The sequence below is a fragment of the Perca flavescens genome, chromosome 19 (assembly GCF_004354835.1).
Source record: "Perca flavescens isolate YP-PL-M2 chromosome 19, PFLA_1.0, whole genome shotgun sequence".
NCBI classification, from domain to species: domain Eukaryota; kingdom Metazoa; phylum Chordata; class Actinopteri; order Perciformes; family Percidae; genus Perca; species Perca flavescens.
Genome location: NC_041349.1, coordinates 10,728,918 through 10,756,736, shown reverse-complemented (window position 1 = coordinate 10,756,736; position 27,819 = coordinate 10,728,918). Strand labels below are relative to the sequence as shown.

The following is a 27,819-nucleotide window of genomic DNA, read 5'->3' as shown; positions in this document are numbered from 1 at the left end:
CCAGCAGGGGGCGACTCCACTGGCTCAAAAATAATCAATATTATTTTTGTTGTACTTTCAAGTCTTCTTCAGTACAGCATGATGTTCATTTTGTAAATTATGATCTCATTTATCTTAAAAGGCGATCAAGAAGGGGACTCTTTAGGGTCGTGGCTATGCGCCGGCATGCCAATCATACCACAGGCTTAGCAATGCTAACCATGCTAACACTGTGAACATTAAAATAGACCTGAATTTGTTCCTGGGTGTTGTTCGTGTTTATATTAAACTTTGACCTTCTCACTGCGTTTTCACTTCATCAAAGTTAACTGGAACATTTGGGCACCTAGAAATTTCTTGTTCAGCGATCTGCCAACCGAGATAGCTAGCTAGCGTTAACTGGTAAGTTAAAAGTCAAGTATGCCGGTCCACCAGCGACTGGAGTGACTGGAGAGTCAGAGGACAGTGTTCAAAAAGACGTCAGTAAGAAAATCAACTTGTAACAATCAAAGTTATAAAATGTCTCTCTAATGCCATGTGTGTGCCAACAGGCCCTCACACCCAAACCTGCACCGTGCTGGTCAGGCTTTGGGACACACCGAAGCCGTCATTGTAACAGTTTGGACAAGGTCAGGGTACCTGGCAGGTGATTGGACGAACCATCAGTCTATTACCGTCCTTAGGACTTAGTTGTTTTGAACGAATAGTCGCAGCCGTCACACACCTCAACCACGACCTCGGTCCTAACAGCCAGTAGATTTTCCCCGGACTCTGATTGGTGTGGCCCGCTGGTTGTGGTTTAGTTTCGATACCTTCTATAACATAAATATCCGACTCCAACAGCCAGGATCAGTAAGACAGCCAGACCCAGGATCGGTACGCTCAGATAGAGTCGATCACCTGATGTGAAGAAAAAAAAACGGAGGCAAAAGCTACACTTACTGGAATACAGACATACAAATATAAGCATGATTCAGCATTTTGTCAAACGGAAAGCACTAACGATTCTTTGCTTCCCGCTTTACAGAGTTGGTCTGTTTTCTCACCTTTAACATCAGTCTCATGGTTTGGACCTGGACTTTGGAGATTATGGGGATGCAGCGGTGTCTTTGTCGTCCAGGTTTCAACAGAGCGTGGCTCTGAAAACACAAGATTTGTAATAATTTAGTCACAGAAGTTGTTGACACAACAATCCTTCAAGTTTTAAAGCGGTCTTATTTTGACCTTCCAGCAGCAGCAACAGCATTCTCTCTACTAGAGGATGGATAACCGACCAAAGCACGACGGGATCCGACAGGGCGGGCCGGGTTCGGACAAATATTCAGAAGTTATGTTAGGGTTCGGGTCGGACTCGGTCACATCAGCGTGCTTGTTGCCCCGTGTGCGCTGATGCGCTCATCTGTTGACATTTCCAAATGCCTTCCTACAGTTGCTTGATAAAAACTTTCCACACAAACTAACGTATGTGTTATTAGTATGAGAAAAAAAAATAGATTTTAACTGTGTCGGGCTCAGACATAAATATCTTAATGCTTGTCAGATGCGGGCCAGGCTCGAACAGAAAAATGCGGCCCGATCCGCACTCTTTTGTCAACTAATATTTCTAAATAATTATTTAAAAATGTCCTGCTTGCTTCTAAAATCGAAATAATACCGGTATATCCCACGTCTTAATCAGAAAAATGCTAAATTTGGAAAAAGGCCTAATTGTGAATATTTAAACGGAATATGCTGTTTACGTGATGCGTATCAAATTTGGAATATTGTCTTGTTCGGAAAATAGTGGAAGATTAGTGTGCATGTAAACGTACCGACTGATCAAATGTTTATTTTACAACAGTAACATTTTTTATTAATAAAAAAATAAATAAAAACTAACTTACCAACATTAAGCATAATAAGTGAAGCCCTCCCCAACTGGGGATTTGACATCTGTATCTCCCTTGGTCAGAGAGCTTCACGTTGCTGATCTTTAGCGAGATGTTTCCGTGTTTCAGGCCGTCTGTGAACATCTCCGTCCTCCCGGCGTACGACGGCTTCTTCATGTCCTCCTCGTGCTGTTTGTCATGGTAACGGTGGACATACCGGTAGTTGCTCTGTGGATCTCTAGGGTCCGTGGGACGTCCGGCCTCCACCACTCCACCGTCAGCTCCTCCACGTTCAGCTGAGGCTCCACGTGACACGGCAGGATGACATCACCACCCAGAGGGGCCACGATTGGCTGAGACGCCCCGATCACCTGAGGCCGATCTGGAAAATAGAGGGAACGTTCATGAGCCCAGGAGTTTGGGTGACAGTTGACCAGGGCTGGACATCTGGCACACCGGGCATTTTCTCGGCGGGCCGACGCACTTTAGGGCTGAATCGCCGACATCATTTTTTTTTCTTTGGCCGTGCCGGCCCATAAAGAACTGACAGCAGCCCATTGGTTAATTGTCTTTATTGGCACTGGCCTGACCCAATCAAATCCAGAAACCACCTTCCCCACTCCCGGCCCTGAGACTCGAGCTGTAATAGTTATGCTGGAAGTTTAGCATCCACAAAAAATGGACAAACGACCACCAAAGCGCAAGGGAGGAGCAGAGAAATGACAGGAGAAAAAGATCAAAAATATACAGGTGGATGCCTCAAAATGTGCCTACATTTCTGACATGTTTGGGGCTGTAGTAGTTGCTTCAACATCAGCATTACCTGAAGAAGAGGAGGAGGAGAGGTGGCTGGCTATACAGAGAAGAAGAAACAGCATCATGACAGGGAAGAAGACGAGGAGGAGGAGAGTGACCATGACAGGGCCATGGGGAGAGGGAGGAAAAGATGGAAGAGAGTAGATGACGATGTGGTAAGGGTAGGCAAATTAACAGGGACTTTTTCCATTACCGTTTAAAGTAAAGCAGTGTGTGTGTGTGTGTGTGTGTGTGTGTGTGTGACTCACGTCATAACGGCAACAAGCAGTTTGGCTGTAACATTAAAGTGTTTCTCACTCTTTAAAAGGTTACCTTGTTAGAGTAAATCTTTCTTGGTGTGGGCCAAGGCAACATTTTGACTTACTTTACTAGCAATACATACAGGGGCGGTTCTACATTGAATTACACCCAGGGCGAGACCCTCTTGAGCGCCAACTCCCCCACCTCCCAAATATATTACAGTATATATAAATTGTATTTCTAGCATTTGAAAACACACTTAATTTAACTATAATTACAACTATTATTATTTAACTATTGCAATTACAATAGGAAACACATTTTTAAGGTGCACAATCTCCACCTCCAACATTGCCAAAAGACAATGAACACAATTCTGCACAAAATATGACAGTATAGGTTATCAGAACTTAAAATAAATATACACTATATACATTAATGTGCAAACAATATATACAATCATAAAAAATTAACAAGAGCAGAGAGCAACAATAATATAAAATATTAAGAATAATATACAAATAAAATATAGACATATTCTAAATAGCACAAATCCTTCATCACACAAACGTGAAGACACACTGAAGAGAATCTAATTATTATACTATAGCACTAAGAACAGAAAACCCAAACTAAAACTAAAACCTGACCTTTCTGGCCTTCCTTGATGCAAAATCATCTATGATGTCATCGTATGAAATCTGCTCCCCTATTGAGTGATTGATATTGATGACGGCGAGGCCAGTGATCCTTGGGACATGGTTGACCTCAGGTATGACTTGATCAACTTTAGTTTGGAAAAGCTCCCTCTGCTTGAGCCACAGGGACTGACAGGGGACGGACTGGGACCAAAAATCAGCCCTGGCATTTTGGCCCAGACAGGCCAACCACATAAGATCACAGATACCACCTGTCCTTGTTCTCACCTGAATATGTATAGCAACTCCTACTCCTTAAAACTACTAACGCCATGTAATGAGTAAGCAAGGATTAGTGAGAGTTGAGATATTTAATACTTCAAAAAGTGCCATTTATTAATACAATAAAACGGTATACTCCTCATGAATCATAAAACAAGCTATAGATATAAAAAAAAAATTATATATATATATATATATATATATATATATATACAGTGGGGAAATAAGTATTTGACCCCTTGCTGATTTTGCAGGTTTGCCCACTTACAAAGAATGCAAAAATCTACAATTTTAATCATATGTACATTCTAACAGTGAAAGACAGAATCCCAAAGAAAATTCCAGAAAATCACATCATATGAATTTATTAAAATTGATAACCATCTGATGAGGAAAAACAAGTATTTGACCCCCTGGACAAACACCATGTTAATATTTTGTAGAAAAGCCATTATTGGCCAGCACAGATGTCAAACGGTTTTTATAGTTGGTGACAAGGTTTGTGCACATTTCGGCAGGGATGTTGGCCCACTCCTCCCTGCAGACAGCCTCCAAATCATTCAGGTTCCGAGGTTGTCGCCTGGCAACTCGAATTTTAAGCTCCCTCCAAAGATTTTCAATCGGATTCAGGTCTGGAGACTGGCTAGGCCACTCCAGAACCTTGATGTGCTTCTTCTTCAGCCACTCTTTTGTTGCTTTGGCGGTGTGCTTAGGGTCGTTGTCGTGCTGAAACACCCATCCCGACCCATCTTCAGCTCTCTCACTGAGGGAAGGAGATGTCGGTCCAGAATTCCACGATACATGGCCCCGTCCATCCTCCCCTCAATACGATGGAGTTGTCCCGTCCCCTTGGCTGAAAAGCACCCCCAAAGCACGATGTTGCCACCACCATGCTTGACGGTGGGGATGGTGTTCTTTGGGTTGTACTCTGTGTTCTTTGCCCTCCAAACACGACGAGTTGAGTTGAGGCCAAAAAGTTCTATTTTGGTCTCATCTGACCACATCACCTTCTTCCAGGCCTCTTCTGAGTCGTCCAGGTGGTGAATGGCGAACTTCATGCGGGCCTGTACATGTTTCTTCTTGAGCAGGGGGACCTTGCGTGCGCTGCAGGATTTCAATCCATGACGGCGTAGTGTGTTACCAACCGTTTCTTTTGTAACTGTGGTCCCAGCTGCCTTCAGTTGATTCATCAGTTCCCCCCCTTGTGGTTTTGGGATGATTCCTCACCGTTCGCATGATCAGGGACACCCCACGAGGCAAGATCTTGTGTGGAGGCCCAGACCGAGGGAGATTGGCGGTGGTGTGGTGCTTCTTCCATTTCCTGATAACTGCACCGACAGTTGATCTTTTCTCTCCAAGTTGCTTTCCGATTCTCTTGTAGCCCATCCCAGCCTTGTGCAGATCAACAATCTTGTCCCTGATGTCCGTAGAAAGCTCTTTGGTCTTGCCCATGGTAGTGATGTTGGATGCTGGTTGTTTGGGTGTTCACAGGTGTCTTTTATACAGGTAACGAGGTGAGGCAGGTATCTTTGATGTAGATAATTGGTTCGGATTGGGGCTGTGTCTTAAAGAAAGACTAACTGGCTTGTAGGAGCCAGAATACTTGCTGTTTGTCCAGGGGGTCAAATACTTGTTTTTCCTCATCAGATGGTTATCAATTTTAATAAATTCATATGATGTGATTTTCTGGAATTTTCTTTGGGATTCTGTCTTTCACTGTTAGAATGTACATATGATTAAAATTGTAGATTTTTGCATTCTTTGTAAGTGGGCAAACCTGCAAAAAAATCAGCAAGGGGTCAAATACTTATTTCCCCCACTGTATATATATTTTTTTTTTTTTTTTTTTTTTGAAGCAGGCACGGCGTTAACATTTCCTCAAAAAACATTAATTAATTAATATATTATTTGTTTTAGAATTATTAAAAATCGGCATATAATCTCATAATTTGTGCTAAAATTGTCTAAATGTTTAGTTTTCAAAAACAATTTAAAAAAACTGGTCATGTCTATTTTTATGTTTCTGCGCAAGTTCAGCAGACAGTGAGGTTCGGATCGGATGTAGCTTGTAGGTATGCTAGGCTAGGCTAGGCTAGGCTAGGCTAGGTTAGCTCCCAGTGATCTGATTTGATAACGTTTTTAATTTAAGGCCCACCCAAAATTGGTCTGGCCCATCCAAAACTGGAATCCTGGCGCCGTGCCTGTTTTGAAGAGGTCTATCATGAGTTTTTGTCTGCCAATGCAGATAGAAAAGCTACAATTCTCGTGAAGAACGTTTGCATGATGCATGCGACGTTTATCTAGGCTACAGTAAAGCATGCCTACGTCTTTTATTGTTGTAGTGTTTGTCAACAGTTTGTCCACCACTCATTTTTGGCTCCGTTTTATCAAGGGCTAAGTGTTTTAAGGGGAGTGCTCACTCCCTCTGTCTCTCTCCTCCGGAGTCTCCTCCTCACTGCCACTGCCACTGCCGCCGACACACACCACCACTATCATCGGCCACGGGAGCTGATGGAGGTCCTGCTACTGTCGAAAACATGTCTTTTCGCCTTTTCCTTTTATTTGAGCCGCTTGGTTAACCTTCTTTCATTTAGACCATTGACATAAAAGAAACGTTTAGACTCGTCTTGCTCCGTCTCTGTGTACTTCCCAGTTCTCCTGTCACCGTGTGTTTATCTTTCGCTCCCGCACCGTTACGGACTAGTCCATTTCATTGTGAAAGTAGGGGGTGCAAGCAGGGCGCCTGCAGCTGTAAGGGAGCTCCGATTTGCCGATTCCAGTTGACAGGCTAACAGAAAACCGCTTCACGGCGCATAGGATTCTTTTTTTGTAAGTTCTCGTGCCGCCCCCCATGTGACATGAAAAAATTCCGCCCCGGGTTCGCCCGTGCCTAAAACCGCTACTGGCAGGGCTTGACATTAACTTTCTGAGGCACTTGTCCTTTGGACAAGTACATTTACGATACGATATGATCAACATTGTGTATAAAACAAACCATCTGTTTAACAAGAAAAAAGCCGGAGGGTTGCTCCACAACCCTCCGGCTCGCGGAAATTACCCAGTAGTGCCCGTGTCCTTAAACGTCTCACTCACGGTAAAGGGAGTGCATGACATTTTGTGTCCCCCCCCCCCTCGTAATTCAAACCATGAATGCAGGTCTTGTAGGACCTACTGCAACGGAGTAGTTTTCAGCGTGGTATTAGAAGGCTGGCCTACTTTTACTGCAATAACTGTTAGAGGATCTGAATACACATGAGTAGCCTACAGGTCTTACCTTCACCGGCCGTCCCGACCGCTATAACGTTACTGAAGAAAGAGTACAGTAAAAGTCCAAAGTGAAAAAGTGAAGCTAAGCACGAAGTCCCAGGAGTAGTCCATAAACATATCGGATAAAAAGAAAGACACATGCTGTCTGTTGGGTTCTGCACACAAACAGGTGTTGAATGAGCTACCTCCTCTTCCAGCTGATGACTCTGGGAAGCAGCCAATCAGCCAGTCAGGTAATAGGCGTACGTAATACCCAATACCCTAAATGGGTGTATTGAGAGAGTTGGCTGGGGAGGAGCGGGTGAGTGAAATGCGGCATGTCTGCTTATGTCATGCAATTTCCTTATTGTGTGAAAGGCGCTATAAAAACATTTATAGCGCCTTCTGATTTAGCTTCTGATTTAGAAAGTTTCTGATTTAGAAAGTTTCTGATTTAGAAAGTTTGTGATCTGTATCATTATTAAACATATTAATGCTTAGGCCTACGTCTCGCAAAAACAGTATTCCGTCTATGCATTTACAGTTAATGTTGGAAATAAAGAAATCACACATAGGCTAGGCCTACTATCTAGTAAATAAAACGTATGAATAAAATATTAATTGACATACATTATATTACATGTTTTAGTAACATATCAAGGTGATGTGTCCTATGTTTCCATTTGAAATTAAAGTGCGTCTCTTTTTATAAATTTGTTGTCAAGTTTTTCTGCTGTCAATCGGAAGATTTGATTCCTAATCTGCCTCTTAACTAGATTATTTAACTGGTTTCATTTTTTTGCATAACAGGATTGAAGTTGAAGGAGTTTCTCCTCTGTTGATCATTGGTAATACATGGGCTATTCTTTAATAGAAAATTTCGTTTTGTAATTGGAATGTCTTATATAACAGATAAAGAGCTCTATTTAATATAGATGAGCACACATGTATTTACATTTAGGTATACAGACTGAAAGCCTTTAAAACTCCCTGATAACTTCAATGGGTAAAAAAAGGTGGTTTTATTGTTCGCATGAATAATGTGGAGTCATCTGCCAGTTATGATTAGTTCATACATAATTCATGAATGCGTTTATCATGTAGTCCTTGCATTCGTCGTTGTATCACTTTGTGTGGCAGTAAAGATGCGTTCAAATGCAGCAGGATGATCTCAGGTGGAGTTAGGCTGCTGAACCAGAGGCAGCTGTAGGGTTTTAAACTGAACTACATCACTAATAATGATCATAAACTGTGTGATAGGCTACTAGCGCAGTTAAACACAAATAACCTGCTGTTTCTCATCAGTCTGCGATGTTGATGTAGCCTTTATTCGAACCGGAGGGTGGGGTTTCAAAACCGAAAGTTAAAAAAAAAAGATAAACAAGCTGAACAGACTTTATACGACGACTGACGGTAGGCCTACCGTTAGCGCAGAGTGTGGAAAAGGCAAACGTTGACTGCACCATGAGACGTCCAGAGAAGATATTACTTATTCTGGCATTTTTAACCCATGTATAATCATGTGTTGTATAAATGTCTCCTTCTTAAATGAACTGAATTGAAGCAGACAGACACTGACACAGTACAAGTGGTTGTATCAACTGCCTTTATTTATGGTATCAACATTAACACAAAGGAAATGTCAGTTGATGCTTACTTCCTTTTTGTAACGGCCAATCACAAACATCTGCATAGACTTACAATATTGCTAAAACCTTGAACAAGGAAGGTAGGAAAGTCCGTCTGACAAACTTGTAAGTAGTCATTTATAATTAAAGTTTGAACTTTAACATATTTAATTGCTCTGCATATTGTAAATTGTTGTAAATGTTTTCAGTGTGTTTGATATATAGTTATATATCATAGTTAACAGAAACCACATTTCTCTGATCCCTTATCAGACTCTAAATATATTTATTGGCCAAGTATTCTCTCTAATTCAACTTGAATTTGACTCCAGCTCATATTAAAACTAAATTCAAGACAATGCAGAGGACAAACGTATAATACAGACATGCAGAAGAAGAAAAGTCTGAAAACTGAGTGAGCACTAGAGTGACAAAAAGGTTTTGGAAAAATTTGATCACAAAGGATGTGAAATGAAATAAAGGGAGATTTCATGTGCTTTCACAAATCTGAAAATGGGTTTTTAAGAATCGTTAACCTCTTAAGTATAATTTAGTCCATATTTGACTAGTCTGGACAAGGTTTTGGAACTGGACTTGGTCCAATGTGCATCATATACATATGAAAAAAAAAAAAAAAAAAAATTACTTCATCAGAAATTAAGCCAATAAACTCTGATATGACCGGGCAGCTTTCAAACCTAACAAGCTTATAGGAAAACCCTTTAGTAGTTTTTAGTGTTTGTGAACATTGAGGAACTTTTCCTCTTTCATATTTCACGAACTAATAAGTCATCTGCACACATACTCTTAACCTCTTGTTATTGTCCGTGTTTGTATGTAAACATTGAGTCGTTTTACGCGCGTGCGCAGAGCAATCGCAGCTGCAGGATACATAACTACTTGTTATTTCCCTTTTCCTCCACTAGATGACACCAACGGCCCATTCAAATCCATTAGTGTGCTTCACTGAATGTTCTTCAGTCTTATTAAAAACTAACTCATGTTCTGGTGGAAGTAAAAGAAACAAAAGGGGCATTATTAAATAGCCTACGTATATTTAACGTTGGTTTCTCCTAAATAATAAATAAATAGGCTATTGTGAAATGATTTTAAAAGATGTTTTCAACATCACACATTATTACAAGTCTGTGTAAGAGTTAAACAGAGAGGAAGTTCTGCTCTGCTTATTTAGTCTTTTTTTCTTGTTTATTTGTATTTAAATTTTTTGTTGTTGTTGTAACATATAGAGGCCACGGGACTACAGATGCAAAATATGATTATGTTTAACAACAATATTTAAATAAAGTGAGGAGCTATAACAAAGTACATTTACTCAAGTACTGTTTTTAAAGGGGTGATAGAATGATTATATAGAGTATTTCACACTGTTCCTTATGGTCTCCTAATGGGGTATGCAACATTGGTTGGGCTGAAAATGGCCTGGTTTATATTTTATTGGCCCTTATGCATTCCTGTGTTTTGGCCCTATTTGTAACAAGAGCTTTTCTTCCAAATATGGTATGCTCGTGAATATTTAGATGAGCTGCGCGCTGATTGGTTGAGCGAATTGCCATAGGCAGACATTAGAGCTGCGCGCTGATTGGTTGAGCGAATTGCCATAGGCAGACATTAGAGATGCGCGCTGATTGGTTGAGCGAATTCCCAATACACACACATTAGAGAAGCAACAGAATCTCATATTCCAGACACTGCAAGGTTTCATTACCAAATTCACTTCTGAGACTTTTTTATGTGAGAAATCAACTATATAAAGCTCAAATATGGGCCGTTTTACAAAAATTGATGGCTAATTGCAAATATGGTAAGACTGTGTGTCGGACTTCAGCGGCGGTGCTGCTGCCTCGGCGCCCGGCCGCAAAATTACGAATCCCACTATGGCCACGGCAAGACCCGCCCTACAAAGCAGCTCGATTGGTTGGGGTTAGGCATTTCACCTCGAGTGGTTAAGGTTAGGGTTAGGGGATTGGTCAGGGGATAGGACCTGTACATGTAAGCATGGACGCCTGGCCAATAGTAGTGTATGAACGCTATTGAAGGGCGGGTCTTGGCGTGGCCATAGTGGGATTCGTAATATCGCCGCCCGGCCTGCCTTCCTTCACAGACCCTGGCCTGCTGTGAGCTCCGTTAGGCTGGCAGCCCTGACAGAGCTCCAGGGCCTCTAACTCCCCTCTTCCTCCTAGCTAAATGGCCCGTTGTGGGAGAGTGAGAGCGCGGTCAGCGAGCTTGTTACACCAGCAATCTCTTACCACGTTACACACAATGTCACGCCACTTAGCTATACAACATACACCTAAATGTCTTATAAAGCTAACAACGTCGTCCGATTTCAAGTTAATTAATATTTGTGAAGTTTAGCTAGGTGTTTCGTTAGCTGCGACTGTCCCTTCAATCCTATCTATGTGTAGCTACAAATCACGGATAGTTAGCTTCATTTTTGGTCGTATATCGAGTATATTTACAGTTTGAATTTCGTCACGCCAGTTATACAACATCTAACTAAATGTCTTATAAAGCTAACAACGGTGTCCGATTTCAAGTTAATGAATATTTGTGAGCTGTAATGGTTTCGTTAGCTGCGACAGTCGCTACAATCCTAGCTGTGTGTAGCTACAAATCACGGATAGTTAGCTTCATTTTTGGTTGTAATTCGAGTATATTTACAGTTTGAATTTCGTCACGCCAGTTATACAACATCTAACTAAATGTCTTATAAAGCTAACAACGGTGTCCGATTTCAAGTTAATTAATATTTGTGAAGTTTAGCTAGGTGTTTCGTTAACTGCGACTGTCCCTTCAATCCTAGCTGTGTGTAGCTACAAATCACAGATAGTTAGCTTCATTTTTGGTTGTAATTCAAGTATATTTACAGTTTGAATTTCGTCACGCCAGTTATACAACATCTGTCAACAAATGTCTTATAAAGCTAACAACGGTGTCCGATTTCAAGTTAATGAATTTTTGTGAATTCCAGAGGAATTCTAAGAGGCTAGCTATAGCTAGCCTCCTCTAGCTATAGCTCCATCCAGCCGCAGGCTCTATCAATGAGACTCGCGGACAAGAGGCGTGTATTTCCCCAATCGTTTGTTTAAATAACTCAACACATTATAATTACACACATTAAAAGATTAACTGGAACCTGTGGTAAGAGATTGCTGGCGTAACAAGCTCCTGACCGGCGCTCTCACTCACACACACCTGGCATTAGGAAGAGCACCGGCGTTTAGTAGTCCATTTGCCAAAACCCGGTGACTTTGAGCGGGTATGGAGTGCTGTGGGCTGCCAGTCGTGACGGAGCTCAATCGAGCTCAGAGCAGGCCGGGGTCTGTGAAGGAAGGCAGGCTGGGCGGCGAGGCAGCAACACAGGCAGCACCGGCGCTGAACTCCGACAAACAGTCGGACAAAATTTGCAATTAGCCATCCTTTTGAGCTTTACATAGTTGATTTCTCGCATAAAAAAGTTTCAGAAGTGAATTTTGTAATGGAATAGCAGAGATCTGCGCGACCTAGATTCAGAAGACTACCTGATCTCAGGTCAGTTGTGTAGCCTATGTAAATGTTGGGGCGTGACCGTGCTCTTAATACACCCATGGGCTGACAAAGGTTCCGGTTTTTGGGAGGTTGACGTCAACTTCCGGCTTTGTTGAGATTCGCCCGTTTTCAGCGGCAGTTTCCAAATATGAGATTTTCATAGTAAAGGGGTTTCAGTGGGACTTTTAGCTTCTATGTATGTCCTATTTACCCACCGAACTGTCGTTATTCAACTATGACAGGGTAAAATCGGTTTTGCATTCTATCACCCCTTTAAGTACAATTTTTAGGTACTTTACCATTTTCTGCTACTTTATACTTGTACTCCACTACATCTGAGGGGAAGATTTACATTTATCTGATAACTTGTCCTGTAGGCTAAGAGTTACTGTTACATAAAAACACAGGATAATCTTACAAATTACACTGCTAAATATTTATAATAATATAATAATATATATAATAATTATATCACATTCAGACCTGATGCACATTGAAATTTTAAGTTTTAATGTGTTAATTTTCAGTTTCTTTGGACATTAACTTAGAAAATAAAAATCCTGCACTCTGCTCTTGCTATAGCATCACCTTTTTGTTTTAGAAAAACTAATGTTTTGGTGCCTCCTTCCTTGTCTTTCTGTAGTTTTTGTGTTTCAGCTGCAGCAATAGAAATGGTTGAGAAGAGGAAAAAGAGGAAGAAGAGGAAGCGATCCAATTCCATAAGGGAGCCGCTCAACTTTGGTGTTGAAAAGACACAAAGGTAATTTAATGTAATATATATATATATATATATATATATATATATATATATATATATATATATATATATATATATTATCTTGCATCTAAAAGCATATTAAGGTTAGTTACTCAAAGATTCATAAAAAGATGGTGAAACCATTTGTAACTACAGTTTTTAACAAAGTATCACCCTAACTTATTGTTGATCACCCTACAGCGAGCTGACTGTGGAGCCGTCCAGCTATCCGATGTGTATGGAGGTTTTGAGTGATCCAGTGCGTTTGACTTGTTCAAAAACAGAGCTTACTCCACTGCACTGCTCTGCGCTGGCCGACATGCTGCAGGTATCGAAAGACAATCTGCATGTGTTGGACTTGAAGAAATTCAACACATCAGAGGAAGGCTGAAGGAGGCTGATACCAGCTGTGAGGACCAGCAGAAAGGCCATGTAAGTTTACCTTGTCTGTAATATGTAACAGATATGTATGTATATTTATCACATTATCACCATATTATCCACCCCTAGACTGGCAGACTGCAAAGTGACTGAAGAATGGGTCAAACATCTGGCCTTTGGTCTCAAGTTCCCCTACTCAGCTCTGAGGGATCTGGATCTGAGCAACAATGACCTAAAAGATTCAGGAGTAAAGCTGCTCTGTGATGGACCATGATATTGTCCTTTTGTGGTGGCAAATTTTATTTTAACCATTATTGATTAATGATTTTAACCATTTGTTTAAAGATTGTTTTACACCTCCCCAAAATTCTGTTCCTTCCTCTTAAGACTTAAAGACCAGAGAGGGACAGCTGCAGCCATGAACTCTCAGCCTAGTAGTTTTATTTTTAAGAAACTAGCTTCTCATTTTGTTTTAACTTATAGCAGATAAAGTGAAGAAGGCCATAAACTGTCTTAACCCTGTCTCCTTCTGCCTCGTGAGATAAATTGTTGTTTAGGCTAATGTTAGGAACAGAGAGCAGAGGGGAAGGTGAGACAATGGGGTGACTGTAATGATGTCCTCTTTTCAACTATGGCCATGCTAAAAGATACGTTTAGAGGGGTGGCTAAACAGAGGTTTTTACTATATGATGTTTGAATGTTTAGACTTTAGGTTAGAAATGCTCATTCAGTCGTGCTGCGTGTACCTGTGAATCTGTATTTCTCAATTTTGCACAATGTAATAAATGCTCAAAGACCAGACTTTGGTTTAATTCTCAAACCGTCTTTATTTGTTTTCATTCTTATCATTGATATTTACTAAACTCTGCTGCTTCAAGAAAACTTCCTCCACACTTTATAAAGGTTTTTGTCCCCATGTGCCAAAATTGTGTTCAATGTTCTATGTTGCTGCAGAACAGGAACCTACTGGAAACCAGTTTTTAAACCCAGTTTTTTAAGGCCCTTTATACTGTAAATTAATTGTTGCTTTTAAATTTTCCTGTATAATAAATAAAATGAAATAAAATGGACTGTCGAGTCAATGCTGCAGACTGAAGACACTAAGGTATTACCCTGTGCTGAATTCTGCAGCAATAGAGGCCACTCACGACAATGGGCCTGATTTACCAATATCTTCCTAAGTTTTCTCTTAAATATGTTCTTAAGAAAGTCCCTAAGAAAAGTCTACGTCGGATTCATGACGTGTTCTTAAACAGCAGAATTGTTCGCACCTGTGTTCTTAGGATTGATGAATCCCACGTCTTCGTAACTGAAAGCGCATGCCATTTGTTCCTAATTAGCATAAGAAAACACCCCGCAAATTCCCATATAAGGACAAGACGCTTCCTGTGCACCTCCTGGGAAGCGGGAGACCACCTTCGCAGATGACTTGTACATTGCAGTGGTGGAGGAAGTACTGAATCTCAGTACTTAAGTAAAAGTACAAATAACCAGAAACATATTTACTTGTCCACTACCACGAACAAGGCCTGGCTTTTAAAAGAAGTTCCTATCTTAACCAGCATAAAACGGAAATATGTTGTTATTGTTGGTTTTATTCATGGATGTATTTTAAGACGGTTTTATTTTCTTTGACCATGCAAGTAAGCAAATAAAGTGTGTGAAGCAGTGAACATGGGGAGATGTGAAGAGGTCCATTCAAATAAATAAGTGGGGTGGAAAAGTTTATTTAAATGTGGCCTAATTGCTTCAGCTGTGTTGCGCACAGCAAGGTCACAGTTTTTTTTGACCGTGGTTACGTCTATGATAACGTGGTAAGATTAAAAGAATAATTATTATTTTGTTTTATTATTTTGCTGTTTACTTAAAATAAACGGATTGCCATATCCAAATTTAAGTTTGAACTCTTGGACAAGTTATTCAGTGGCAATTGTTTGTTTAAAAACACGCATCTACACCGATGCCACTCGTAAATTACAGACCAAACAAAGCAACAAATGTGCGCCAACAATAACATTACAATACTATCATTGTAAACGACTGTAGAATTGAATAAAATGCAGTAACCAATTATTTGGAGCAAATTGTCATCACACAAATGTGTGTCAGAGTGTTTTTCAGTGTTCATGAATGTCAGAATCTTCGTAAAAAGTGCGTAAGTCAGGTTTAAGAACACATTTCTTCGTTAAGAACGGTTGGTGAATGAGGCCCAATGCTCACGGTAGCATCCCAATAGCAGCCTTCTGCTCTGCTACACTAAAAATACGAGCACTGTCTATTTTTGATGGATCTGTGGGTCGTTCGACAGACCAGGCAGGAAGTGCAATGGCGACATAGCTCAATCAATACATAGCTAACTAAACTTTCACTGCAATCACACAGGCAACCAAAATACGTAGATATGCACATGGATGGTCGGGACTTTCCGCCTTGTTTCCACCTTTCCTTTTGCCATGTTCTCATTTAGTTTTCCAAAAAAAAAAAAAAAAAGGAGGACATTGTGTTATTTTTTCAACCAGTCAAAATTTAAATACAAACTCTGCCAACATGGCAAGAACCAGAACCGATTAGCCAACAACTAGCTTGTGTAACATGACCTTCCTGCTAGTGTTATGAAGTTAACTGTGAATTGTCGTGTGTGTAGGGTGGATGAACAGAAAGGGTTAAGAAAAAATAAATGGCTGGTAAAAAGTCACAATAAAGATAATGAAACTATGACTAGAAATAGTAGTTGTAGTATTTCATGGCGTAGCAGGGCACTGCAGGGCGTTACTGGGCACAGCAAGGCGTAAACAAGTTTGGTTTTTTGTTTTGTTTATAAATCGCAAATTTCCAGAGAAATATGAACACCTAACCTGGAAAATGACCGCTTTATTAATTCATTCAAAGAGTAATGCAAAAGCACCACTTTAATTCTTGTGTTTACCAGAGATGTGCTCGTACATTTTTTGCAAAAAAAAGTCATTCAGCATGAAAAAAGCATAAAACACCACTAATCGACTAAAGAAATCTTAGTTGACTAAGAGCAAAACAACCTTTTAGTCGACTAATCGACTAAGAGGGAGAAGCCATACTAACTTGTAGGTTTCTCTCAAGTAAAAAAATCCAAAACCCAATAATATGCTCTACCACCAATTCCCAAAGATTTCAACTTCCAGAGCATAGCATACGTCTTTTCCACGTCAAAGAATAAAGCAATCACTACTTCCTTATTGGTCTGTGCTTTCCTTCATACTGGTGTAAAGGGGGAGAGAGAGAGAGAGAGAGATGTTACACCTTTCCACCAAGTTTCATGAATGTTCGGCCAGTAGTTTTTCTCTAATCCTGCTGACAGACAGCTCGATGGTGTTTTTTGCCTCCAACGTCGCCTTCTAGGCAGCTAACCATAAACATAACCATTGCTGCGTTGCCTGGAAGGTGACTTTGGAGGCCAAAAACACCTGACAGACAGACAAACAAACCGAAAACATGACTGTTGCCAGAAAATCATCAGCTTGTTGACAAACATTTCATTGTTGTTATATTATATTTCAGGTCTTGGTGTTGCTGTTAACAAAAAAGAAAAAAAAAATTAAATCAGATCACTTTTATTTATCATTTTATTATTTAATAACATACAACACACTCAACACACACGGAAATCCCACCAAAAACAATTGGACAAAAAGAAAATAAATCAATAAATACCAAAAAATGTATGGATCTCTGAAGTTATTCAAATACAGTAAAATACATGACAGGTAGAACGTATAAACAGTATAAAGTAATATATATTTCCACACATTTCTTTCTTAAATATTTGGCTTTGCAATGTATTTTTATAGGAAGCTTAGATTCTGAGAAGTTCTTGATAGAGCTTTAAATATAAACATTTTATCCAACAGAGTAACTGTATTTATTATCTGGGAACAGTTTTCATCCAGCAACCCCTAACATAATATTTATAGATGTAAAGTTAAAATAAACATTGAATGGATTTAGCTGTTGGTCCAGAAATGTTCAACATATAACCAAAAAAATAACAAATGCAACTGGTTTTCCTACTAACAGAATCTCCGTAAGGATCGATCAATGGTAAACATATTTTTTCAGTAGCAGGAACTTTGTAGAATATCTTCAATTAAACAATTCTTCAGTAGGAATTACAGCAGCCTCTGCTCTGTAAATTAAAATGGATTCTGCGGTCTATCACTATATAAATAAACTTGCCATTGCCATAAAGGGTTTCCAATAAAGTTTTTTTTTTAACAGTAATAGCATCAATCACAACATTGCCAGTTAAGTGCTGTATATTTTATATATTTATGAATATATTGCACATATATTTGTTTGACATTTCTTTTTAAATTGAGCACAAAAGTGTCCCGATTCCCATTTGAAAACTCTGATACTGTAACATTGGTTCAAAGACTTGTCAAACTTTGTCCTCAAAATGGCAGCACAACACACAGAGACACCACTAATGGCCTCCGCCATGCCAACTGTGGAATGTGTATGACTTACATGTATCAGTGGCTACATGCAGGAAAACAGTCCTGATAATGTCATTAATATAAAGTCCAGTAAACTAAAGCATGCGATGGGAGAGCAGCTGAAAACTACAGTATGTAAAGTTCAAGTCGTTTTTACAGATTGTTTAAGTTTCAGTGATCTCCCCTTTTAAATGTAAACGGACTGCGTTGATATACCGCTTTTCTAGTCTTAACGACTACTCAAAGCCCTTTTACATAGTACAGGAACCATTCATACATTCATAGACTGTGGCCGAGGCTGCTGTACAAGGCGCCACCTGCTCATCAGATAAACACTCACACACATTTACACTCCGATGGCGCAGCATCGGGGGCAACTAAAGTCTTCTTTACAGATTACTTAAGTTTCAGTGATCTCTCGGTTTCCCATGTGTTCAAATGTATTACATTGTAATGTAAAATTAAGCCCTTCCACCACGCTCTGCATCGGCCAATTTGCTCACTGCTCCCTCACTGCCAGAGACACCTAATCACTCAACAAAATCCAGACAGTTTGCTGTCCTGGCTCTTTAATGGGTGAACAAGCTCCACGTTGACATCAGGACAGCAGAAAGTCTACACGTCTACCTAAAAACACATCTCTTCCAAATGTACTTTGGCTAAGAAGATGATGGTTATAAAAATGTGTGGCACTTTGTACTTTGGCTCATTTGAAGCTAATGCTCTTCGGTGTGATTCCTGCTATTCTGAGTTTGTACTTTCAGGGTTGAATTCACTTATTGGAAGTCACTTTGGATCAAAGCATTAAATACGGCAATACAGCAATAAAACCAGCTAATAATTTTAAAATCCTCTGTACCAGCTAATATTCTGTTAAAAAAATTAATTATGGTTAATGTTGTTACAACTGTGAAGAACATAAAACTAAAAAGAAAACTACTGATATTCATTTAGAAAGGACAGTAGTTTGAGCAAGACAGACACAAACATTTAGTGTTTGCAAAAGTGCAATATGTAGTAAAATCAAACTTAAAATTGTCTTCAGGTTGTTCAATGCGTTGGTGTTTCTCAGGTAAAGTTGCCTTCAGCAACTTTCGGGCCTTAAAAGTGACGCCAATGCTAAAGTGTCTTAAAGCTGAATTCTATCTTATTTCCAGCAGACTCCACTGGCTCCAAAAATAATCTATATTATTTTCCTGATGAGTTGTACTTTCAAGTCTTCTTTAATACAGCACGATGTTCATTTTGTAAATTATGGTCCCAATTATCTTAAGACGATAAAGAAGGGGACTCTTTAGGGGCGTGGCTATGTGCCAACCTGTCAATCATACATTACAAAGTGACGCATTTTTGTCTCTGAAGTAAAGGCTGGACTACAGTAGAGCTGTTTGGAGCAGTTGGTGAACAGTGTTTTCTGTTGGAGATGGTAAGTCCCTTTGTGGGGGACTTTGGGCTTTTTCACTTTGTAAACCTATAACGTGCACAAAAAAGATATATAACACAATAAAGGAAAGGGGAAAAGCCAAAAAGCATAATATGAGCACTTTAAACTTTGACCTTCTAACTGTGTTTTCACTTCAAAAGTTAACTGGAACATTTGGTTGCCTAAAAATTTCTTGTTCAACGATCTGCCAACCGAGATAGCTAGCTAGTGTTAACTGGCAACTTAAGGCAAGTTTGCCAGTCTGTGACTTTCCCACTTAGCGCAACACTGTTGAACATTCACTACAACACTGGCTTAGCCGCATCATCCTCCCCAGCTCCGCCCTTTTGTCAATGCTCATAACTGGAGTGACTGTCAATCATACCACAGGCTTAGCAATGCTAACCATGCTAACACTGTGCACATTAAAATAGACCTGAATTTGTTCTTGGGTGTTTATCTTAAACTTTGACCTTCTCGCTGCGTTTTCACTTCAAAAAGTTAACTGGAACATTTAGCGTTAACTGGTAAGTTAAAAGGCAAGTATGCCAGTTCACTTAGTGACTGGAAAGCCAGAGGACAGTGTTCAAAAAGACATCAGTCAAGAAAAATCAACTCATAACAATCAAAGTTATATAATGTCTCTCTAATGCTAGTGTGTGCCAACAGGCCCTCACACCCAAACCTGCACCGTGCTGATCAGGCTATTATTATTATTATTATTATTATAAATAATAAATTATAATAATAATAACAATAACAACAATATGAAGACAGGACAATTGTTTCAAACATTGTAAATAGTAATACAACATAAATGAGGATAAAATAGAGATTCTTTTTCACAAAGCCCATACCATCCCCAATCCCATATCACCCACCCCCCAAGATAAGTCTTACATGTCGTACATACATGATTCAGCATTTTCTTAAACGTAAAGCACTAACGTTTCTTTGCTTCCCTCTTTACAGAGTTGTTTTCTCACCGTTAGCATCATTTGGACCTGGACTTTGGAGATTATGGGGATGCAGCGGCGTCTCTGTCGTCCAGGTTTCAACAGAGCGTGGTTCTGAAAACACAAGATTTGTAATAATTTAGTCACAGAAGTTGTTGACACAACAATCCTTCAAGTTTTAAAGCGGTCTTATTTTGACCTTACAGCAGCAGCGTTATCTCAACTAATATTTCTAAATAATGATTTCATGACGCATATCAAATTTGGAATATTGTCATGTTGGGAAAATAGTGGAAGATTAGGGTTATCGGGTGATAACTCAGAAATGATGTTGGGAGACTTGAAAGATGACGACCTGTGCGATGAGTTCAAATAAAATGCAGCTTTATTCAAACAGTGAACAAACTCTCATGACAACGAGAAAACTGTGAGCATACAGAGGGTGACTAACCTGCACATAAAAATGGATCCTTTTTAAACTCTTTTTGTGCTCACACAGCCCAAGATATCTATTTCAGCGCACCAGTTTACTCTTAAACTGCACCTTTTATGGCCGATGCTCCTAATAGATTCTCACATTCCAGGCTCCAATTCCTCTGTGTGAAAGTTGTACCCAAACTCATAATAGATTTACACATTCTAAGCTAGATTTTGCTGTGAGACCATGTCACCTTAAAACTGACTAGTCCACAGAAGCTCCTTAGAATAGATGAGATACATTCAAACACCTGCATGCACAAATACCAAACCTATCAATGAGTGTGCATGTAAATGTACTGCCTGATCAAATGTTTATTTTCCAACAGTAACAGATTTTATTGATAAAAAAAACAACTTACCAACATTAAGCATAATAAGTGAAGCCCTCCCCAACTGGGGGATTTGACATCTGTATCTCCCTTGGTCAGAGAGCTTCACGTTGCTGATCTTTAGCGAGATGTTTCCGTGTTTCAGGCCGTCTGTGAACATCTCCGTCCTCCCGGCGTATGACGGCTTCTTCATGTCCTCCTCGTGCTGTTTGTCATGGTAACGGTGGACATACCGGTAGTTGCTCTGTGGATCTCTAGGGTCCGGTGGGACGTCCGGCCTCCACCACTCCACCGTCAGCTCCTCCACGTTCAGCTGAGGCTCCACGTGACACGGCAGGATGACATCACCACCCAGAGGGGCCACGATTGGCTGAGACGCCCCGATCACCTGAGGCCGATCTGGAAAATAGAGGGAACGTTCATGAGCCCAGGAGTTTGGGTGACAGTTGACCAGGGCTGGACATCTGGCACACCGGGCATTTTCCCGGCGGGCCGACGCACTTTAGGGCTGAATCGCCGACATCATTTTTTTTCTTTGGCCGTGCCGGCCCATAAAGAACTGACAGCAGCCCATTGGTTAATTGTCTTTATTGGCACTGGCCTGACCCAATCAAATCCAGAAACCACCTTCCCCACTCCCGGCCCTGAGACTTGAGCTGTAATAGTTATGCTGGAAGTTTAGCATCCACAAAAAATGGACAAACGACCACCAAAGCGCAAGGGAGGAGCAGAGAAATGACAGGAGAAAAAGATCAAAAATATACAGGTGGATGCCTCAAAATGTGCCTACATTTCTGACATGTTTGGGGCTGTAGTAGCTGCTTCAACATCAGCATTACCTGAAGAAGAGGAGGAGGAGAGGTGGCTGGCTATACAGAGAAGAAGAAACAGCATCATGACAGGGAAGAAGACGAGGAGGAGGAGAGTGACCATGACAGGGCCATGGGAGAGAGGGAGGAAAAGATGGAAGAGAGAGTAGATGACGATGTGGTAAGGAGTAGGCAAATTAACAGGGACTTTTTCCATTACCGTTTAAAGTAAAGCTGTGTGTGTGTGTGTGTGTGTGTGTGTGTGTGTGTGACTCACGTCATAACGGCAACAAGCAGTTTGGCTGTAACATTAAAGTGTTTCTCACTCTTTTAAAAGGTTACCTTGTTAGAGTAAATCTTTCTTGGTGTGGGCCAAGGCAACATTTTGACTTACTTTACTAGCAATACATACAGGGGCGGTTCTACATTGAATTACACCCAGGGCGAGACCCTCTTCGAGCGCCAACTCCCACCTCCCCAATATATTACAGTATATATAAATTGTATTTCTAGCATTTGAAAAACACACTTAATTTAACTATTATTACAACTATTATTATTTAACTATTGCAATTACAATAGGAAACACATTTTTAAGGTGCACAATCTCCACCTCCAACATTGCCAAAAGACAATGAACACAATTCTGCACAAAATATGACAGTATAGGTTATCAGAACTTAAAATAAATATACACTATATACATTAATGTGCAAACAATATACAGTGGGGGAAATAAGTATTTGACCCCTTGCTGATTTTGCAGGTTTGCCCACTTACAAAGAATGCAAAAATCTACAATTTTAATCATATGTACATTCTAACAGTGAAAGACAGAATCCCAAAGAAAATTCCAGAAAATCACATCATATGAATTTATTAAAATTGATAACCATCTGATGAGGAAAAACAAGTATTTGACCCCCTGGACAAACAGCAAGTATTCTGGCTCCTACAAGCCAGTTAGTTTTTCTTTAAGACACAGCCCCAATCCGAACCAATTATCTACATCAAATACACCTGCCTCACCTCGTTACCTGTATAAAAGACACCTGTGAACACCCAAACAACCAGCATCCAAGATCACTACCATGGGCAAGACCAAAGAGCTTTCTACGGACATCAGGGACAAGATTGTTGATCTGCACAAGGCTGGGATGGGCTACAAGAGAATCGGAAAGCAACTTGGAGAGAAAAGATCAACTGTCGGTGCAGTTATCAGGAAATGGAAGAAGCACCACACCACCGCCAACCTCCCTCGGTCTGGGCCTCCACACAAGATCTTGCCTCGTGGGGTGTCCCTGATCATGCGAACGGTGAGGAATTATCCCAAAACCACAAGGGGGGAACTGATGAATCAACTGAAGGCAGCTGGGACCACAGTTACAAAAGAAACGGTTGGTAACACACTACGCCGTCATGGATTGAAATCCTGCAGCGCACGCAAGGTCCCCCTGCTCAAGAAGAAACATGTACAGGCCCGCATGAAGTTCGCCATTCACCACCTGGACGACTCAGAAGAGGCCTGGAAGAAGGTGATGTGGTCAGATGAGACCAAAATAGAACTTTTTGGCCTCAACTCGTCGTGTTTGGAGGGCAAAGAACACAGAGTACAACCCAAAGAACACCATCCCCACCGTCAAGCATGGTGGTGGCAACATCATGCTTTGGGGGTGCTTTTCAGCCAAGGGGACGGGACAACTCCATCATATTGAGGGGAGGATGGACGGGGCCATGTATCGTGGAATTCTGGACCGACATCTCCTTCCCTCAGTGAGAGAGCTGAAGATGGGTCGAGGATGGGTGTTTCAGCACGACAACGACCCTAAGCACACCGCCAAAGCAACAAAAGAGTGGCTGAAGAAGAAGCACATCAAGGTTCTGGAGTGGCCTAGCCAGTCTCCAGACCTGAATCCGATTGAAAATCTTTGGAGGGAGCTTAAAATTCGAGTTGCCAGGCGACAACCTCGGAACCTGAATGATTTGGAGGCTGTCTGCAGGGGAGGTGGGCCAACATCCCTGCCGAAATGTGCACAAACTTTGTCACCAACTATAAAAACCGTTTGACATCTGTGCTGGCCAATAATGGCTTTTCTACAAAATATTAACATGCTGTTTGTCCAGGGGGTCAAATACTTGTTTTTCCTCATCAGATGGTTATCAATTTTAATAAATTCATATGATGTGATTTTCTGGAATTTTCTTTGGGATTCTGTCTTTCACTGTTAGAATGTACATATGATTAAAATTGTAGATTTTTGCATTCTTTGTAAGTGGGCAAACCTGCAAAATCAGCAAGGGGTCAAATACTTATTTCCCCCACTGTATACAATCATAAAAAAATTAAGAGCAGAGAGCAACAATAATATAAAATATTAAGAATAATATACAAATAAAATATAGACATATTCTAAATAGCACAAATCCTTCATCACACAAACGTGAAGACACACTGAAGAGAATCTAATTATTATACTATAGCACTAAGAACAGAAAACCCAAACTAAAACTAAAACCTGACCTTTCTGGCCTTCCTTGATGCAAAATCATCAATGATGTCATCATATGAAAACTGCTCCCCTATTGAGTGATTGATATTGATGACGGCGAGGCCAGTGATCCGTTCCTGGGACATGGTTGACCTCAGGTATGACTTGATCAACTTTAGTTTGGAAAAGCTCCTCTCTGCTTGAGCCACAGTGACTGACAGGGACGGACTGGGACCAAAAATCAGCCCTGGCATTTTGGCCCAGACAGGCCAACCACATAAGATCACAGATACCACCTGTCCTTGTTCTCACCTGAATATGTATAGCAACTCCTACTCCTTAAAACTACTAACGCCATGTAATGAGTAAGCAAGGATTAGTGAGAGTTGAGATATTTAATACTTCAAAAAAGTGCCATTTATTAATACAATAAAACGGTATACTCCTCATGAATCATAAAATGTTATATATATATATATATATATATATATATATATATATATATATATATATATATATTTTTTTTTTTTTTTTTTTTTTGAAGCAGGCACGGCATTAACATTTCCTCAAAAAACATTAATTAATTAATATATTATTTGTTTTAGAATTATTAAAAATCGGCATATAATCTCATAATTTGTGCTAAAATTGTCTAAATGTTTAGTTTTCAAAAACAATTTAAAAAAAACTGGTCATGTCTATTTTTATGTTTCTGCGCAAGTTCAGCAGACAGTGAGGTTCGGATCGGATGTAGCTTGTAGGTATGCTAGGCTAGGCTAGGCTAGGCTAGGCTAGCTCCCAGTGATCTGATTTGATAACGTTTTTAATTTAAGGTCCACCCAAAATTGGTCTGGCCCATCCAAAACTGAAATCCCCCAGACCCCCAGACCCCCACATCATAAGTCACCAAACAAATCTGGAAGCCAAACCTTGGCCTTTGGGTTGCCAGGCCAGTTATGATTAGACCAAATGTGTCATGATTGTGAGTTCTGTTATGTTCTGTTACCTGTTTAATTTTGAAGTCCGTCTATTTTCAAACATGTTCAATTTCATACATTTTCCAAGGGTGAAATCCGTTGCCTGCCTGTTAACATTAGCCTATAAAAAGGTTAAAAAATAATAAACTAAGTGAATTGTGAAGTATTTCTCTTTGTTTGAATAACTAATCAACCCTATCTTACACATTAATACTGGAAAAAGAGCCCATTTGGTGTAAAAACACATTAAGTCATTTAAGGGCACCATTTTGAATGATGACCATTCTCCGTAAATAAGGGCTCCTCCTCCCTACAAAAGCCAAATTAACCACTGGTGATCTGAGAGTGGGAAAATCATTTCCAGTAAAGGACAAGGTTGCAACAGTCGTTGTTTAGGTACCTTAAACGTGCACGAGCGGTCTCAGTCATCGCTGCAACCAGGAGATGAAGGAGAGCTGAGATCCACAACGCCGAGCACGTCTTTGTCTCGGACACCGCAGGATGCTAACGCGGCCAGCGCGGCTAGCGCCGGTGCTAATGCCTTTGCCTCTGCCTCGCGAGTGGATGATATAGCCCCTACGGATACAGCCCTGTGGATCGGTCTTCCGTGGATGAGCCCGCAACTCAACCAGTGCTAAAGTATCCGGTCACTTCTGCTTTAGGGAGTTTAATTGTGTAGGACCGCCAGAGGATAACAGTAAGGTATGTGAAGGCTACTCTGCCTGTATTGTATTATGTCGTTATATGAGATGTATGGATTAAAATAATCAATTCATAACCCGCTACAACTTGAGTCTTGTTTTACATGACAGATGACGTTGTCAATGAACACGTTCTGTGGCCGAGTATTGATTGAAACTGTCGGGCAGTGTTGTTGATTTATCTATTAGATGCGCTATAGCACAGCCAGGCATGGTGCGTAATGGAGAGTCCAAAGCGCTCTTCTTTTGGGCAGAACCAAGGAGAGCGATCGCGGATAGGTCCGTCCTTTGCACCGAAACTTTTTACAATGCAACAACATATAAATAGCATCAAGCTATTACAATCTTTATTATGTAAGCACAATATATATAATATAACAGTATATTAGCCAGTCATTTGTATTAGGTTAAACAGGGATTTGATAACGTTTTTAATTTAAGGCCCACCCACAATTGGTCTGGCCCATCCAAAACTGGAATCCTGGCGCCGTGCCTGTTTTGAAGAGGTCTATCATGAGTTTTTGTCTGCCAATGCAGATAGAAAAGCTACAATTCTTGTGAAGAACGTTTGCATGATGCATGCGACGTTTATCTAGGCTACAGTAAAGCATGCCTACGTCTTTTATTGTTGTAGTGTTTGTCAACAGTTTGTCCACCACTCATTTTTGGCTCTGTTTTATCAAGGGCCAAAGTGTTTTAAGGGGAGTGCTCACTCCCTCTGTCTCTCTCCTCCGGAGTCTCCTCCTCACTGCCACTGCCGCCGACACACACCACCACTATCATCGGCCACGGGAGCTGATGGAGGTCCTGCTACTGTCGAAAACATGTCTTTTCGCCTTTTATTTATTTTATTTGAGCCGCTTGGTTAACCTTCTTTCATTTAGACCATTGACATAAAAAGGTTTAGACTCGTCTTGCTCCGTCTCTGTGTAGCTACTTCCCAGTTCTCCTGTCACCGTGTGTTTATCTTTCGCTCCCGCACCGTTACGGACTAGTCCATTTCATTGTGAAAGTAGGGGGTGCAAGCAGGGCGCCTGCAGCTGCAAGGGGGCGCCGATTTGCCGATTCCAGTTGACAGGCTAACACAAAACCGCTTCATGGCGCATAGGATTTTTTTTTTTTTGTAAATTCTCGTGCCGCCCCCCATGTGACATGAAAAAAATCCGCCCCGGGCTGCTGCCCGGTTCGCCCGTGCCTAAAACCGCCACTGGCAGGGCTTGACATTAACTTTCGTAGGCACTTGTCCTTTGGACAAGTACATTTACGATACGATATGATCAACATTGTGTATAAAACAAACCATCTGTTTAACAAGAAAAAACACGCATTTGCTCCACAACCCTCCGGCTCGCGGAAATTACCCACTAGTGCCCGTGTCCTTAAACGTCTCACGGAAAATTTCCGCGTGCCCGGTGTCTCACGGTAAATGGAGCTGCATGACAGTTTGTGTCCCCCCCCACCCCCGTTATTCGAACCATGAGTGTCTTGTAGGACCTACTGCAACGGAGTAGTTTTCAGCGTGGTATTAGAAGGCTAGCCTACTTTTACTGCAATAACTGTTAGAGGATCTGAATACACATGAGTAGCCTACAGGTCTTACCTTCACCGGCCGTGCCGACCGCTATAACGTTACTGAAGAAAGAGTACAGTAAAAGTCCAAAGTGAAAAAGTGAAGCTAAGCACGAAGTCCCAGGAGTAGTCCATAAACATATCGGATAAAAAGAAAGACACATGCTGTCTGTTGGGTTCTGCACACAAACACAGAAAACATTAGGTTGGTTAAATGAGCTGCCTCCTCT

At 40.7% G+C, this 27,819-nt stretch overlaps 1 protein-coding gene and 1 long non-coding RNA gene across 3 annotated transcripts; one reads left to right on the top strand and one right to left on the bottom strand.

The window, feature by feature from the left end:
* Window positions 1-138: 138 nt before the first annotated feature.
* On the bottom strand, window positions 139-27,807 carry LOC114546020 (myelin-oligodendrocyte glycoprotein-like). Of its 2 annotated transcripts, XM_028564663.1 has the most exons (4): window positions 27,621-27,807; window positions 21,075-21,443; window positions 1,026-1,118; window positions 139-879 (listed from the first exon to the last, which is right to left on the bottom strand). In XM_028564663.1, exons 1-4 carry the CDS (start codon window positions 27,751-27,753, stop codon window positions 779-781), a joined length of 696 nt encoding a protein of 231 aa, XP_028420464.1. In that variant the 5' UTR covers window positions 27,754-27,807; the 3' UTR covers window positions 139-778. The 2 variants fall into 2 exon arrangements, with proteins under 2 accessions (XP_028420464.1, XP_028420465.1); XM_028564664.1 differs by lacking the exons at window positions 139-879; window positions 1,026-1,118 and adding an exon at window positions 20,181-20,349.
* LOC114546029 (uncharacterized) lies at window positions 12,851-14,204 on the top strand. The gene is made up of 3 exons (XR_003690973.1): window positions 12,851-13,006; window positions 13,205-13,435; window positions 13,514-14,204. It is a non-coding gene; the product is annotated as an uncharacterized LOC114546029 (long non-coding RNA).
* Window positions 27,808-27,819: the final 12 nt, after the last annotated feature.